At 37.0% G+C, this 16,916-nt stretch overlaps 1 protein-coding gene across 2 annotated transcripts in view; it reads left to right on the forward strand.

Moving 5' to 3' along the window:
* The first annotated feature begins 1,726 nt into the window (after nt 1–1,726).
* Nucleotides 1,727–16,916, forward strand: part of LOC132186750 (uncharacterized) — a 20,874-nt gene continuing 5,684 nt past the window's right edge. The window contains exons 1-6 of one of the 2 annotated variants that reach the window (XM_059600780.1): nt 1,727–2,184; nt 2,652–2,772; nt 2,931–3,016; nt 8,375–8,792; nt 8,885–8,985; nt 9,992–10,058. In XM_059600780.1, coding sequence (XP_059456763.1) covers nt 1,781–2,184; nt 2,652–2,772; nt 2,931–3,016; nt 8,375–8,792; nt 8,885–8,985; nt 9,992–10,058 — 1,197 coding nt within the window. In that variant the 5' untranslated portion in view covers nt 1,727–1,780. Of the gene's footprint in view, nt 2,185–2,651; nt 2,846–2,930; nt 3,017–8,374; nt 8,793–8,884; nt 8,986–9,991; nt 10,059–16,916 lie in introns of those variants that run through there. The other variant, XM_059600781.1, reaches the window with a different exon arrangement.

Raw genomic sequence — 16,916 nt, forward strand, 5'->3', positions numbered from 1 at the left:
TCCAGCCATTTTGACATACCCCCTGAATTTCCAAAACTCTCACTTAAGCTCCCTGAACTTTGATTTTCTCTCACTTTAGACCATTTTAACTTTTTATACCCATTTTACCCTCAACTAAAACTACGTTGTTTTGGACTCAACTAAAATTACGTCATTTTGTACTCTAAAACTACACCGTTTTGGGCTTCAAAACTACATCACCAACCAACCCAAACGACGTCGTTTTGAGCATAATATAAAACTAAATCTGAGCGCCCCTTATTAAATGGGTGGGCTGAACACCCTCAATATGGGGTGGTCCAAACACCCTCAGCAATAAAAATAAATAACAATAAATTGAGATCGTATGGGTCACCACTCCCCAAAGCACTCGATCCCTTTTTTTATTTTTTATTTGGTCACATCTCTTTACCGAACTACCGGGATTTGCAGTGGCTCCAAACACCTACTCTTTTTTTTTCTTTTTTTTTTTAAAAAAAAAAATTTATTTATTTATTTATTTTGCTTTTCTTTTTTTTTAAAAAAATAATAATAATAAATAATGCTTAAAACGACGTCGTTTTGGGTTGTGTAGGTGTTGTAGTTTTAGGACACAAAACGACGTAGTTTTGGGGAGGGTAAAATAGGTATAAAAAGTCAAATTGTTTGACTTTAACGTTAAAATGGTCAAAAGTGAGAGAAAACCAAAGTTCAGTGGGCCTAAGTGAGAGTTTTGAAAATTCAGGGGGGGTTTGTCAAAATCGCTGAGAGTTCAGGGAGGCTTTCTGAAGTTTCCCCCTTTTATTACTTGCAATTTAAAGTGAAAACAATATATTTTTTGTATGATTTTGAGAGAGGCTCTGCCTTCTTTTTAGAATTCTCCTATCTTTCTTCTTCTAGACAACATAAGGAAGGATTTTAAGAGGATGAAAGATCTAGATCTAGATCTTCTCTTTTCACGGTAGCAATACTCAGTGTCTTCTCTGTAGGCTCCTCCGATCTTCGTTTATGACAGATTGCTTTAGATCTAAATCTAGATCGAGATCTAGTCTTTTACTCTTTTCAACCTTATATCTTATCGTCTTCTTCGGCCAAGGCATGTCTTCCGAATGGATATCTACGATGCCGTGCTCCGCTGCTTTTGGTGGGGTTTTTGTTTTTTTTTTTTGTTTGTCTTGGCCTTCGAGTTGAGGATGGATTTGTTGTCCTAGCATTCAGGTTGAGGATGGAGTAGATCGATGTGGTGGCTTAACTCTCATGGCCGGATTTTTAATTTCTAATTGTTTTTTTTTTTTTTTTGTATTTGGGCTACCTATGTCATAAATCTAGTCTGCACGAAGTAATTATACATAGGTTAGCGGAAACTTTAAGCCATGTTTATGACTTTGTAACCTTCATAGCTTTTGACTATGATTTTTCAGAATTGTATGTTGAATATATATATATATATATATATATATATATATATATATAATCTTCTGTGTGTTTTTTTTTTCAAATTTACCCATCTTCTGTGTGTTTTTTTTTTTCAAATTTACCCCTTTTTATCTGCGAAATCTCGTAATACAAAAAAAACTCGTGATTAACGAGCGCTAGCCTTGTTACAAACAAACAAAAAAAAAAAAAAAAAAAACGAAAAAGCGCTAGTCTGGCCAACCCATGCTGTGCAGCCTTTGGAAATGACTAAGATAACCCTATGGTTTCTAATGAAAACGGGATTTATTGGAGCCACGCATTGTCCAGCACAAATCGGTGGTCACGAAGAAGTTGCACATACTCAAACACTCTCTTCATCTCTTCAATGATCACCTGCAAATCTTCAACCTCCTCGTCTTCCTTTGGAACTCACGCTCTCCAAAGGACGGTGAAACCAAGCCCTAGGTTTGTAGGCCTTTTTGAATTTCAACGTAGCCCTTCTTCTCAGCGCAGCCGGAAGTGCGTAGCCGTGTCTTCCTCATTTGGCCGACCCCAATGGAGCCGCTCTGGAAGAAACCTTCTGAATACTAATAACACAAATTCTAATGCTGATGATGTTTTGGGAGATGAGAAAGAGGAGAAAATGGTGCATTGTGAGGTCGAAGTGTTGTCTTGGCGGGAACGCAGAATCAAGGCCGAAATATCGGTCAATGCCGACATCGAATCGGTCTGGAACGCTCTCACCGATTACGAGCGCCTCGCTGATTTCATTCCCAATCTTGTTTGCAGGTAATACAACGGCTCTTTCATTCCCAATCTGATTTCATTCTCCATGTAATGCTCTTTCTTGAATTACTTTCCAGTTTGCAGTTCTATAGACTGGGTTGGAGGAATTTGGAGGAAATTATCATTAATAAAAATAAAAAAAATAAAAATTGACGGAAATTTTTTTCCGTTGTGTGTTTGGCTTTATGATCTTCAATGTAATGTAGGCTGGTCTCGTAGACCAATTCATTGTGTGTGTAGAGAGGTAAATGAATTTTCTGAGTTAGTTAGATGTTACAATTCCATGAATTCTTGCGGTGAATATAAATAGCCTCTGGTCCAATTGGTGCGAAAAAATGAGGCAACCTGTTTATTGCAATCACCCCAATTTATTTGAATATTAACTACTGGTCCCTTCTGAAATTGCATAACTGGTACGTTGTTTATTATTGCTGTTTACCTGACTGGATTGCACATTGTTTAACTGTTAGTGGAAGAATACCTTGCCCACATCCTGGTCGGATATGGTTGGAGCAAAGAGGCTTGCAAAGGGCATTATATTGGCATATTGAAGCACGTGTTGTCTTGGATCTTCAAGAATTTCTCAATTCTGTAAATACTCAAACCAAATTTTATAGGAAACATGATTCAACCTTCTGTCTTTGTCCTTTGAATGTCTTCTTGGGTATTTTCTAAATCATGCTCTCATCCTTTACCATTTCTTACTTCTCATGCATATATTATAATTATGAGAAATTGTTTATGTTCAGGCTAATGATCGGAAACTTCACTTTTCAATGGTTGACGGAGACTTTAAGAAGTTTGAAGGCAAATGGTCCTTAAAATCCGGGTCAAGGTAGAATTCATTTACTTTTGGTTTGAAAGCTGAGATGTTTCCAAAAGAATCTAGCATTATATGTGCTTTGGTTGTGGAGATTTTGAAGTCCTATATTATTCCTTAGCAAAGATTTAAGCCCATCTTAAGGGTTGAATTTAACTTCCTTACTTTTTTCCCCTCATAAGATTATCTTTATTTTCACAAAATAATGTTTCCCAATTTTGTGATACTTGTGAACTGGATAAACACCACCATGTATCTTTTTCTGCTCCTGGCAATAAAAGTACATCATCTTTTGCTATTGTTCATTTTGATATATGGGTCCGTCACGTATTGTCTCTCTCTGGATTTAGTTTGGTTTGCTACTCTTAATGATGAGTATTCTTGCACTACTTGAGTTTATTTGTTGAAAGATGAAAGTGATGTTTTCTCATGTTTTCAGATGTTGCATAAGATGATACACACTCAATTGACCTACAATCATAACTTAGTGAGCATGATATCACCCATCAAACAACTTGCACCCATAACTCACATCAGAATGAGGTTGTTGAGCATAAGAATTGACATATCCTAGAGGTAACCGAGACATTAGTGATTTCCATGAATGTTCCTAAATCCTATTGGGGTGATGCCTTGCTTATTGTGGCGTATCTCATTAATCAAATGCCATGATGCGTCCTTAACTTTGAGACACCCATTGACGTTGTCAACATCCTTGTCATCATCGTTATTTGTTCCTTGCATTTTTTGTTGTGTTTGCTTTGTTTATATTCATAGTTAATCCTGTGGTAAATTGGATCCTAGAGGGGCCTAAGTATATATATGCTCTTTCAAACTACTACTAAATTGATAATGTCCCTCCAAATTTTCAATTGTGACAATGTCCTCCCAAACTACCAAAAATTGTCAATGTTCCCCCCAATAAGGAAACTGCCCTTAATAAAATAAAACAAAAATACTAAAATTCTATAAAAACACCTAAAAAAAAAACATAAAATCCAAGAGGTGGCCAAATTTAAAAATTTGAAGAAAAAAAATTAAAAATTTTCGTTTTTAAAAAAATTAAAATTTTCATTTAAAAAAAAAATTGTTTTATAAAATAATTTTAAAAAAACGTTTTTTTTTTAAAAAATAAAAAATAAAAATTTCGGTTTTAAAAACATAAAACTCTTCGTTTTAAAAAATAAAAATAAAATGCTCGTTTAAAAAAAAAAAAAGTTTAAAAATTTTCGTTTTTAAAAAAATTAAAGATTAAAAATTAGTTTTTTTTTTTTTAAATTAAATTTTTTTTTGTTTTTTTTTTTTCAAATTTATAAGGGTATTTTTGTCTTATTGAAAAATCTATAGGGTCATTTTTGTCTTTTTGCTAGCCTTGAGAGAGACATTGATAATATTTTGGTAGTTTGGGGAGGGGGGCATTGTCTTAATTGAAAGTTTGATGAGGACATTGTCAATTGGGCGGTAGTTTGAGAGGGGTTATTACTATTATTTTTTTTTATGAATATATATTCTTGGGGTATTCGCCAACTCAAAAAGGGCTATAGGTGTTATCATCCCCCTGCTCAAAAGCGTTTTGTCTCTATGGATGTGAACTTTTTGAATCTCAACCCTATTTTTCTCTTCTCGAGATTTGTCTTTAGTGGGAGACATGTAGTGAAGAGAAATCTTTAAACATTTCCTTTACATGTGACGACAGATCCCTTATTTGTACCTACCACCTTACCAAAACAGGATGTTCTAGAATGTGATTGTCAGCCAACTGTTTGTGAGCAATGTGAGCCATTGGTGGAGGTGTTATGAGTTTATTCTAGGCATCCAAACAGTAAGATTATTCTTTAGTCTCGCAGCCATATGTCGACTCCTGATTCAGGTAATCCCTACGCCCACTTTAGACACCTCAATACCTGCAGTTAATGATATGGATCTTCCAATAGCTCAACACAAAGGAATAAGATCATGTACTCAGTATTCCATATCTATTTTTGTTTCTTATAATAATTTTCCATTATCCTATCGTACTTTTATCTCCTATATGTCCTAAGTGTCTACTCTCAAGTGTCCAAGAAGCACTTGGATGCCCAAGTGGAGGCCCAAGTGGAGGGAAGCAATGCTGAAAGAGATAAAAGTCCTTCATAAAAATAATACATGGGACCTAGTTGGATTACCTAAAGGAAAAAAGGTGGTAGGATGTTAATGGGTGTTTTCTGAGAAATATAAAGCTGATGGCTTGGTCGAAAAATATAAGGTTAGTTTGCTTGCAAAAGGCTTCAGACAGACCTAAGGATGGACTATGAGGAAACATTTGTTCTAGTGGTGAAGATGAAATATCAGGGTCTTTACTCTTGTTGGTAGCAAATTTAGATTGGCCAATTTAGCAGTTTGATGTGAAGTATGAATTCCCTTGTGAGGACCTAGAGGAAGAAATATACATGGAGCTTCCTCCTGGACTTCAAAATAATTTGGTCAATGGTAAAGTTTGTAAACTGTAAAAGGCATTGTCTGGGTTAAAACAATCTCCTAAAGTGTGGTTTGAGAGATTTTCTGAGCCTTATAGAAGTGTAACTATAAGCAAAGTCATGATCACACATTGTTCATTAAACAGTCTTTACAAGGAAAGGTAACTACTTTAGTTGTTTATGTAGATGACATAATTTGGGAATGATGATGAAGAAATACAAAAGTTATGGAAATATCTCGCTAATGAGTTTGAAATATTTTCTCTGCATTGAGGTAGCTAGATCAAGGCATAGGATATTCATCTCTCAACGAAAATAGGATCTTGATCAACTCAAGAAAATAGGATTGCTTGGATGCAAGAAGTTAGGGGATAATGATGAAAGTTCTCTAGTGGATAAAGGCATCTATCAGTATCCACGATTATTTGCAAGGTTTATTATATTTGTCACACACTTTATGCATTCACTTCGGGACGTTCATATAAAAGTAGTTTACAAAATACTTTTGATGCGGTACAATAAGCGTTGAGAAGAAAGTAAAAGAATCGTAGAAGAAAGAGACAAAATTGAGCTGAAAAAGAGACGAAATAAAGGGAGAGAAACGTGAAAGCCCCAAAGAAGGGGAGAGAGAAACATGAAACAAAGGGGGAAATTGACAAACCATCAATCTAAATTTTCATTCGTCATAAGCTATCAATTACAATAGAAAATTATGCGTAAATAGACTTAGAGACTAAACCCTAACCCTAACCCTAACCCACGGGCAACGCCCATTCAATAACGTGCCCAACGTAATTTTATTCACTTACCTAACATAACCCAAGTAACCAACAATTTATTGAATTACAATAATAAAAGATTCGTAAAAATTTAATAAAACATAATAACATGAGAGACCTAATTAACCCTAATACAATTAAAACCTAAATAAAATTAAAGGCTGCGTTCCACATCGACTTCGGTATTTGAAATCTTCACCAAGTAACGTGTTGTTATTTGCTTGACATACTCACCTTAAAATAAAATCTTATACAATTCAGATTGGGTTGGATTAGCCATGGATCAGAGTTCTACTTTGGGATATTGCACTTTTGTGGGAAGAAATCTAGTTACTTGGTGACTTATCAAAAAAAAAAAATCAGTTATCCGGTGCAGTAAGAAAGAGTCAATTGTTGCTAGATTTGGTGTAGAAGCTGAATTTTGATCCATGACCCACGGGATATGTGAATAATTGTGGTTGAAGATTCTACTGAAAGTACTTGGATATTATTATAAGGATTTTGTGAGATTATATCATGATTGAACTAAATACATTGAAATTGATAGGCATTAAATCAAGGGAAAATTGTGTGAAGGATTAATTTGTACACCTTATGTTAAGACAAGGGGAACAACTTTTGGCTATTTTGACAAAGGGAGTTGGGCACACGTGAGACATCTTTGTTTGAGCTTGAGTGTTGAAGAAAGATTATGATTATATTCTCTACTGATCTGATTTTATTGCCATTATTCTCTTATTGTCTTCTGTAATATGCATTGACTGCATTTCCATAATAATTTGTTTTACTTTTCTATTTAAACACATGTAGATGCCATATGGTAGATGCATTAAGGAATAAGATGTTTTTCCTTCTTCTCGCTTCTTTTCCTCTTTTTTCAACCCTAAAACCAAGCCAAGCCAATCGGTATATTAAATACTTGGAACTGCAGATTTCTGTCATTCTTTTTTTTTTTTTTTTGATAGGTAATATCAATTTATATAAAAGCGCAAAGGGGCACAACCCATGTACACAGGAAATATACAATAGAGCCCACAAAAGCAAATAGCTATTAAGCTGAAAATGAAGTACATAAGTCTAAAAATTCGGCAAGCGCTAAAGCTTGCGACGAATGCCACATTACTCCCCATGAGAACAGTGTTTGGAGCACCATTTTCTTCAACTCAATAAGTCCAAGTTCCCGGCCCTCAAAACTTCGTGCATTCCTTTCTTTCCATAAGCACCACAGAACACATAAAGGAGCCATTCTCCAAATTTGCAGAACTGTACGATTACCTCTTTGTCCTCTCCAACTTCCCAAACATTCTTTCATCCTACCCGGCATCACCCACGTAACACCAAACAACTGAAAAACCATGTTCCATAACTCTATAGCAACCTCACAATGCAATAATAAATGATCAATTGATTCACCACTATGCTTGCACATACAACACCACTCCGTCACTATAATGTTTTTCTTACGTAAATTTTCCAATGTTAATATTTTTCTCAGCACTCCTGTCCACACAAAAAAAAACCACTCTCGGAGGAGCTTTACTCTTCCAAATACTCTTCCAAGACCAACCACCGGAGCCGAATTAACCTTTACCTTTCATTCTAGAATTCTCTCTCCCCCCCCCCCCCCATCCAAGTATTTGAATCCTTGAAAACAATTTGGCATTATGGTGTTTATTTGTTGTCTCACATATATAAATTTTCCTGACATTTATGAAATATAGTGTAAAACATTAAATATCAAAAACTCTTAATATTTGGAGAGCTGTGCTAAATGGAAGTTCAATTCTTGTGTAATGGGAGTTGTGACAGAAGAGGTGCTCTGGAAACCACTAAATAGTCAATGCATCATGGTATAAGTGGATACTACTAATTTTTTATTTATAAAACATTTATTCTTTTGAACTCTAATGATGCATTCCTTGTCTCTTGTCTCTATGTAATGCTTCTTGGGCCATAGCTGAGCTTGTACGAAGCTGAAATTTGGACAGGCTGAGCCATGCCTGGTTTGCCATCATCATAAATTTTCCTTTTTGCTCATCAATACATTATTTATGCAAATACTTGTGCAATTTCAGCTATTGCATCATGTTATTACTCTTCTAACTTCTCCTTAACCTGGTTTTTTTTTTTTTTTGCAGTTTTTCATCAACAACTTTATCATATGAAGTTAATGTCATACCAAGATTCAATTTCCCTGCAATTTTCTTGGAGCGGATTATCAGATCGGATCTTCCTGTAAATCTTCAAGCCTTGGCTTGTAGAGCTGAAAGGAATTTGGAAGGTGTGCAGAAGATAGCACTCAAAGGGAATTCATCAGCACGAACATCCATGGGTGTTGTTAGTTCACTCTACAAGAACTTGGATGGTGGCTTGTGTGAAATGGATAAATTGTCACTTGGAGAGTTTAAAGAGAAATTTGCTGGCTCTAATTTGGGTCCCTTGCCTCTATCTTCTAATGAATTGAACAGTAACTGGGGTGTGTTTGGAAAAGTTTGCAGACTTGATCGAGCTTGCATGGTGGATGAGGTTCATCTTCGTAGATTTGACGGTCTATTGGTAACTGTTTTACCCTAGACTATTTTCTCCTGGCTTCCTGATTGACCCTAGACTATTTTAAGAGTTGCTGATAATATGGTTTTGGGCTCAAGGAAAACGGAGGCGTTCATCGTTGTGTTGTTGCTAGCATCACTGTAAAAGCTTCTGTTCATGAAGTATGGAGTGTTTTAACAGCATATGAAAGTCTTCCTGAGTAAGTAATATATGCTTTTGTTTTGTGAACTTCTAAATGTAGTTAATTCCAATGCAGCTTGTCCCTAAGAAGTTGCTTCTGTAAATCCTTCATTGTTCCTTGTAGCATCATTGAATATAGGTTGGTCTCCACGATGTGTATGCCAAATAAGAACAGAAAAACTATGGGCTTGTTAGAATATGTTGTACTTGCTACATAGATACATAAATATGAGGTCATACTCAAAACCAAATTGGAGCTCAATAGAAACTCTAATTTCCTTTATCGCAGCACCAATTCAAGACAAATATTCCTTCTAGTATATTCTTGTACAATTAGCATTGATGGATGGATTTGTGTAATCTTTCAATCTTGCCCACGAAGTTAAAGGAGAAAAAGAAAGAAATTGAGATGTCCTGGGCTCAAGAAGGTGCAAGACATCCTGAGCTGTGACATGCAGAACATTTCTTCTCATTGATTTTTGGTGTGTGAGCCAACCACTTGGGCATGTCACACCTGGGAGCCATGTCCATCCTCTTTCATCACATTGGGCGCCAACAAAGGAGTCCTCATTTAGTGGAAAAAGGCAATAGGTTATACCTAAGTCTGTAGTGGATTTAGTGGCATGTTGGAGAGGTTGCTTTAATATACGCCGAGTGTACTCATATGAAATGCCATACCATCATGCCTTATATGGAGTATTTGGATGGAACTGAATTCTTAGTGATGTGAAAGATCCAAGTAGTCATTCTTTGACTTAATGTTGTATTATGCTTAAACTGGGATACTTTTCCTTGAAATACTAGTTCCATGGAATGCAGTGGTGAACTGAATATGTGATCCTTAAAGCTTCTAGTTTGCCATTTTTCTATATCTTGTGCAAAACTGTGAATTAGATATTCATTGCCCAGTAGTGGTCATTGAGATGGAAGAAGAGTGATGCTACAAGCTGCTGCTGAAGTTGATTTTTTAGATCCGATGGTTTCTTCTGACTTTTTTTTTTTTTTTTTGAAATTATTATCTGCAGTATCGTTCCAAATTTAGCTATCAGCAGGATAGTGTCACGAGAAAACAACAAGGTCCGCATTCTTCAGGTACAAGCAAGATATTGTTAGTTGCAATCTGAGGCAATGCCTCTTTTCAAGAATGTTTATTTGTTTTCATATTGAGCTGCTGAACTTCCATTAATTTTCTGTAAACATGTGTTGCATTTGTTGAATATGCCAGGGGACACATTGATGTCTTATTTTTTGACAAGCTAATTACCAAAACCCCCAGAAATGCACAATGAAGTCCAAGCACACCTTAGGGGTCCCTAGTCCTTTAGCTCAACACGTTAACTGTACAACAGCAACAGAAACGGCTCTCTCTATAAGAAAGCACACCTGAACCAAATTTAGCTCCCACAACCCGAGAACATAGGCTGTCTTGAACAAATAAGCACAAACATGCTTAACAAAGGGTCCTTAGTCGCTCCACACATTAACCACACAACAACAATAGAATTCTCTTTAAGAAAGCACACCTGAACCAAATTTAGCTCCCACAGCTCGAGAACATTGGCTGCCTTGAACAAATAAGCACATACATGCTTAACAAAGGGTGACATGCTTAGCAAGGTGATGCAAGATGAAAAATAAAGAATCGTTTATTTTAGTTTTATTTAGGTTATCAGTTTTATTTGTAATTCAAATAATGGGCTTGACCCAAAGTTTTAAGTTATTTTGCAATTCAATAACAGACTTTGCCCAAAGTCAACCAAATTAGGGTTATGATTTTTCATCTGTCTATTTAAGTGTTCTTTTGTAAGAGTTTAGAATCAATGAATGGATGAACGAAGAATTATATTTTCTGAGTGTGATACTTTTGTTAGAGATGAGACTTCTTTTTTTGAGGTGTGACTCCTCCCTTGGTGGTGAGACTCTGCCAAACTCCATTGTTGATCGGTGAAACTATATTCAACATAGATTTATTTTTATTTTCTGTAATTTTCCTTTTGTGTTGCGTTAATTTGGTATTAGAGCAAATGATCCAACTCATGAGTATTGGCGAGATCACTATAGTTGCTGATCATATGGGTATACTCGGTACCCCCAAGTTGTTGTAGCTTGTCCTAAACTTTAAAACAAGTTGCTGCCCAGACTCTCCTACATCAAATTTTGTATCAGACCTTTTGTTCTGCATCAATTTTGATATCAAACCTTTTGTTATGCATCAATTTGGTATCAAAGCGAGGAGCCACATAGTGTTTTCACATCGTCGAAGATCCTGTAAGATTGGATCAACTTGGCAAGAGGGTAATTCGCTTCTTAAAATAGAAATTCTTCTACGAGATCTTCAAATGATCTTCTTGATTAGTTTTATACTCTTCAATAAGATAATTTGTGTCGAATTGATTATGCAAGATTGTATATACACTTATTTCGCAAAATGTGGAATAGTTGAAAGTGAATGTATGACTACTGGTGGATTTAAAAGTGGCTTGAGATCTGAATTTAAAGAAAAAGATGGCTCATGTGTATTTTGAATATCTTGAAGAAATTATTAATATGGCTGTTGTTTGGAAAACATTGATAGAGATTTTGAAGTCTAACAAAAAGTGAAGGAAGCCTCAATTGGTAAGCCAGAACAGCAAGTTGAAAAGTTAAAGATAGAAGCTTTTGTGTGAAGAAGGTTCTCAAATTGCTTAACAAAGAGAAGTTTCCATGTTAAATCACCATGTTATCCCAAAAGCTTAAGCTGATAGGAAGAGATAAATTTAATCACTTAATCATTATTTTAATAATGTTAAATACTTCTATAGTGTCATGGGTTGTAATGATGTCTTTCATTTCCCCCTTGGAAGTGTTTGGCGGACTAAGGTTCCGCTAAGGGTGGCATTTTTTGCCTGGACGGCGGCCCTAGGTAAGATCCTTACCATGGGCAACTTAAGGAAGCAACACGTTATTGTGGTTGATAGGTGTTGCATATGTAAATGAAATAAGGAGTTTGTGGACCATATTCTTCTCTATTGTGAGGTTGCTTGTGCCATATGGAAGGTTTTCTTTAGTTTGTTTGGGCTGTTTTGGGTTATGCCTAGACTAGTAATTGACTTGTATGCTTGTTGGTAAACTGCCGGCAAACTAGGAGTGTTGTTATGTGGAAGATGGTGTATTCATGAATTTTGTGATATCTTTGGAGAGAAGGAACGACATGAGTTTTGAGGACTGTGAGAGGGCTTTGGAGGAAATTAAGTTTTTATTTTTCAATACCCTATATTTGTGGACAATTTTTTTGTTTCTCCTTTGGTGATTAGTTATGATTTCCTGTTTCTTTTGCTTCTACTAGTTATGTGGTTTCTCTTGTATATTTTCTGTATACTTGGGGGCACTTTACAAAGTAACGGATTATGTTACTTGGGGATAGAAGAGATTAGGTTAATTTATTGTAGTAGTATGACATGACAAAGTAACGGATTTTGTTAAGTTACTTAATAGAAATTGATTTTAAAGAGTAAATTGTTATTTTGGCCTACCCTGAGGACTTATAAATTATTTCTTATACCATAGAGAGTGATTTGTAATTTAGGCCAACTACGGAGACCTATAAATTTTTTGTTATACAATAGGGAGTGTTTTGTAATTTAGGCCAACCACAGGGACCAATTTTACATTTATCAAAAAAAAATAAAAATGAGGGCAACTATGCTAAAATATCTTTGTCAGTTTGTTCTAATTGGGTTCGCATTTACCTGATTAGAAAAAAGAACATTTGTGAAACTAAGATTTATTGCTTATGAGAAGTTTAAGTACCTTGTGGATGATGGAATATCTATTTCATTGTGGTTTGATGATTGGTATTCGCCTAGCTCTCTTGTTCTAATTGGGTTCGCATTTACCTAATTAGAAACAAGAACATTTGTGAAACTAAGATTTATTGCTTATGAGAAATTTAAGTACCTTGTGGATCATGGAATATCTATTTCATTGTGGTTTGATGATTGGTATTCGTCTGGCTCTCTTGTTGGGAGATTTGGCGAAAAGGTTATTTATGATTTTGGCTTACGGACGAATGCCACAGTTCAGGAGATTGTTGATAGTGCTGTATGGAAGCTCAATTCATGGATTGTATAGAAATCAAGAATGCTATACTTTAGCATTTTTAGCCAAATCCGACTGAGGACGACTAATAAGGAATAGTACAAAAAATAGCATTCAATTCCATGGTCTTGTGGCAGATTGGTACAAAATTGTTTGGCATGACAACATAATCCCTCAGCATCCATGATCCTTTGGTTTACCATTAGAGATGGCTGGGTACTCAAGATAAACTCCATGCTTATGAACTCCATACTCATGGCATAATCTTAGAAGTTCATTGTTTTTTTTTAATAAGTAATGTAATGCATTTCAAAAAGCGCAGAGTGGCGCAACCCTAGTACACATGATGTATACAAGAGAATGCCTAAATAGAAGAAGAAAATCATTAAAAGTAATCACTAAGGGAGCTACAACTTCAGCTGTCCAAATAAAAAGAGAATAGAAGAAAAAGGACTTGAGCTCCTCCAACGTCCTTTCTTGGTTTTTGAAATTTCTGCCATTTCTTTCCCTCGACAGGCACCACATAAGGCAAGCAGGCACCATCTTTCACGTGACAGCACTCCGAGAGTTCCACCCGTCTACTAGCAAGCAAAGAAATCGACCACCTGATTAGGCATAAGCCAAGACATCCCAAAGCGATTGAAGATAGCTACCATAAGGCATATGCAACCTTACAATGGAGAAAAAGATGGTCCACGGACTCCCCATTCCGTTTGCACCTATCGACCTCGATGACATGCCTCTTCCTATTGTAAACTACATGGGCAATATGATGAAGATTGCATTCACCTCTTCCTTTCCTGCCCATTCCTGCTCTGTATACGTCACCCTTTTATGTGAAAATGCAGTGTTTCTTGGGTATAAAGAAGTTGGGTTGGGACCATTGATTAGATGGATCAAAGTTTCAAAAGCAAGACCTTATGCATAAACTAATGGTTCTAGCAATGATCCATGCAATTGAAAGAGCGGAACAGGAGAACCTTCCATGATAGACAGACTTAGGAACATTTGTAATGCAATTCATGATATTATGTATAGGGTAAGAATTGGAGTAAGCACATCTCATGGGCTCAAGCCATCTCTAGAAGATAGTTGGATATAAAGATTGTGGGATATTTTTGAGAACGAAGTTAGAGGCTTAGCTCCTTAAGCCATTCTTCTCTATAAGTTTTTTTGATAAGTAATAATTATATAAAGCAAAAGTGCAGAGGGGCGCAACCCACATACACGGGAAGTATAAAAAGAGAGTGCCTAAGAGGGAGAGAAATGAAAGAGACAGTCAGAAAAACTGATCACTAAAGGAGCAAGCCAAGCGGCCGTCCAAGAGTAAAGAGTAAAAAAGAAAAGATGAGTAAGTTCCTCTACAGTCCTAGTGGAATTCTCAAAACATCTAGCATTTCTTTCGTTCCATATACACCACATAAGACAAAGAGGGATCATCTTCCACACCACCGCACTTCGAGAATGCCCTCCCACCCTTACCCTGCAAGGCATGACCCAAAGCAACCCAAACCGACTAAAAATAGTATGCCAAAGAGCACTTGCAATCTCGCAGTGAAGAAGAAGATGATCGACTGACTCTTCAGTCTTCTTGCACATACAACACTATTCCACTACCACAAGGTTCCTCTTACGCAAATTATTGTGAGTCAAAATTTTGCTTAGGGCCGCAGTCCATCCGAAAAAAGCCACTCGCAATGGCACCTTAGTACGCCAAATACTCTTCCAAGGAAACACCTCATGATCACTGTTGGACAAGGCCTTGAAGAACGACTTTACCTCGAACTTACCCTTCTTAGACAAGGACCAGCAAATACGATCCACAGTACCTAGGGAGATCTTGCAAGAGTACAACCAATCAAAGAAAGGAAAAACTATATCCATCTCCCAATCCTGGATGGGCCGCACAAAAATGACATTCCACTCGACAACCCCATTCCTCCAAGTAAAGTTATTCTTCACCCAAGCTTCTTTGTATCTAGCAATACTGAACAGGGACGGGAAGGCATGCTTTCGAGAATTTTTCCCACACCAAATATCATGCCAGAAACGAACTTTCGAACCCACCCCCACCTCAAACCGAATACCTTTGGCAAAGAAACTCCAACCTTGTCGAATATGCTTCCATAAGCCCATACCATGAGAACCCGAAACCTCTTTCATGCAACACCCACCTTCCTGGTCTTCATACTTAGCTTTGATAACCTTACACCAAAGAGCCTCACTCTCATTCGCATATCTCCAAAGCCATTTCCCCAAGAGAGCTTGATTAAATTGATGCAACTTTCGAATGCTAAGACCATCGCAGTGCAGGGGACGACAAACTTGGTTCCAATTTACAAGATGCAACTTAGGCTCATCTCCCATCCCTCCCCACAAGAAATCTCTTTGGACTTTCTCAAGCCTTTTAGCTACACTCATAGGAATCGGAAACAGAGACAAAAAGTAAGTCGGGAGATTAGTCAACGTACTCTTGATGAGAGTTAAATGGCCTCCTTTAGAGAGGTACATCCTCTTCCAACCTGCCATTTGACGCTTCATTTTCTCAATCACATCATTCCACATAACCGTATCCTTATACGGCACCCCAAGAGGGAGACCCAAATACTTCATAGGCAAATCGGCAACGCTACACCCAAGGATATTAGCTAGTACTCCAATGTTCTCCACCTCTCCAATAGCCACAATTTAGACTTTCCAAGATTAACTCTCAAACCCGAAACAACTTCAAAACATAAGAGAATGAGACGCACATACCGGATTTGCTCGAGAGAAGCTTCACAAAAAATCAAAGTATCATCAGCAAATAAAGAGTGAGAAACCACCAATTCCGAGAAGACCCTATCTCCCACCGAGAAACCTGTCAAAAGTCCTTGGTCAACCGTCGCATTCACCATCTTACTCAAGGCCTCCATAACAAGCACAAAAAGTAACGGAGAGAGGGGATCCCCTCGCCGAATTCCCCTCGAACTGTTAAAGAACCCTTTCGGGGAGCCATTCACTAGAATGGAAAATCTTACCGACGTAATACACCACTCTATCCAAGCCTTCCACCTCTCACCAAAACCACACCTATGCAGCAAATACAAAACAAAGTCCCAATTTACATGGTCATAAGCCTTTTCCAAGTCCAATTTACAAAGAACACCTGGCACCCCTGATTTCATACGACTATCCACACATTCATTTGCAATGAGCATAGAATCTAGGATTTGACGACCCCTGATGAAAGTATTTTGAGAGTTGGAAATGATCTTACCCAAAACAGTTCTCATCCTATTGGCGAGTACCTTAGAAACAATTTTGTATACCCCTCCCACCAAGCTGATGGGCCGAAAATCCTTCATCTCCACCGCATCCGCCTTTTTCGGAATCAAGGAAATAAAAGTTGCATTCAAGCTCTTCACCAATTGACGTCTACGATGGAACTCAACAAAAACCGCCATAACATCATGTTTAATTACACCCCAACAAGCTTGAAAGAAAGCCATGGAAAAGCCATCTGGGCCCGGTGCCTTATCACCCTCCATACCTTTTACCACCTCCCATACCTCCTTTTCCTCAAAATCTCTTTCTAACCACCTATTATCCTCCTCATCAATGGACAAGAAGGGCTGGTTATCCATCCTAGTTTTCCAAGTGCTTTGTTCCGAGTATAAGCTTTGATAATACTGCACAATGTGATCTTTTACCTCCGCTGGATCGTCAAATAAGACACCATTAATACGAAGCCTTTCCACACGATTGTACCTTCGATGAGAATTAGCCACCTTGTGAAAAAACTGAGTATTTTGATCCCCTTCCTTGAGCCACAAAGCTCTCAATTTTTGGCGCCAATGAATTTCTTCACACAACAATGTATTCTCCAATTCT

The sequence above is a fragment of the Corylus avellana genome, chromosome ca7 (assembly GCF_901000735.1).
Source record: "Corylus avellana chromosome ca7, CavTom2PMs-1.0".
Taxonomy (NCBI): domain Eukaryota; kingdom Viridiplantae; phylum Streptophyta; class Magnoliopsida; order Fagales; family Betulaceae; genus Corylus; species Corylus avellana.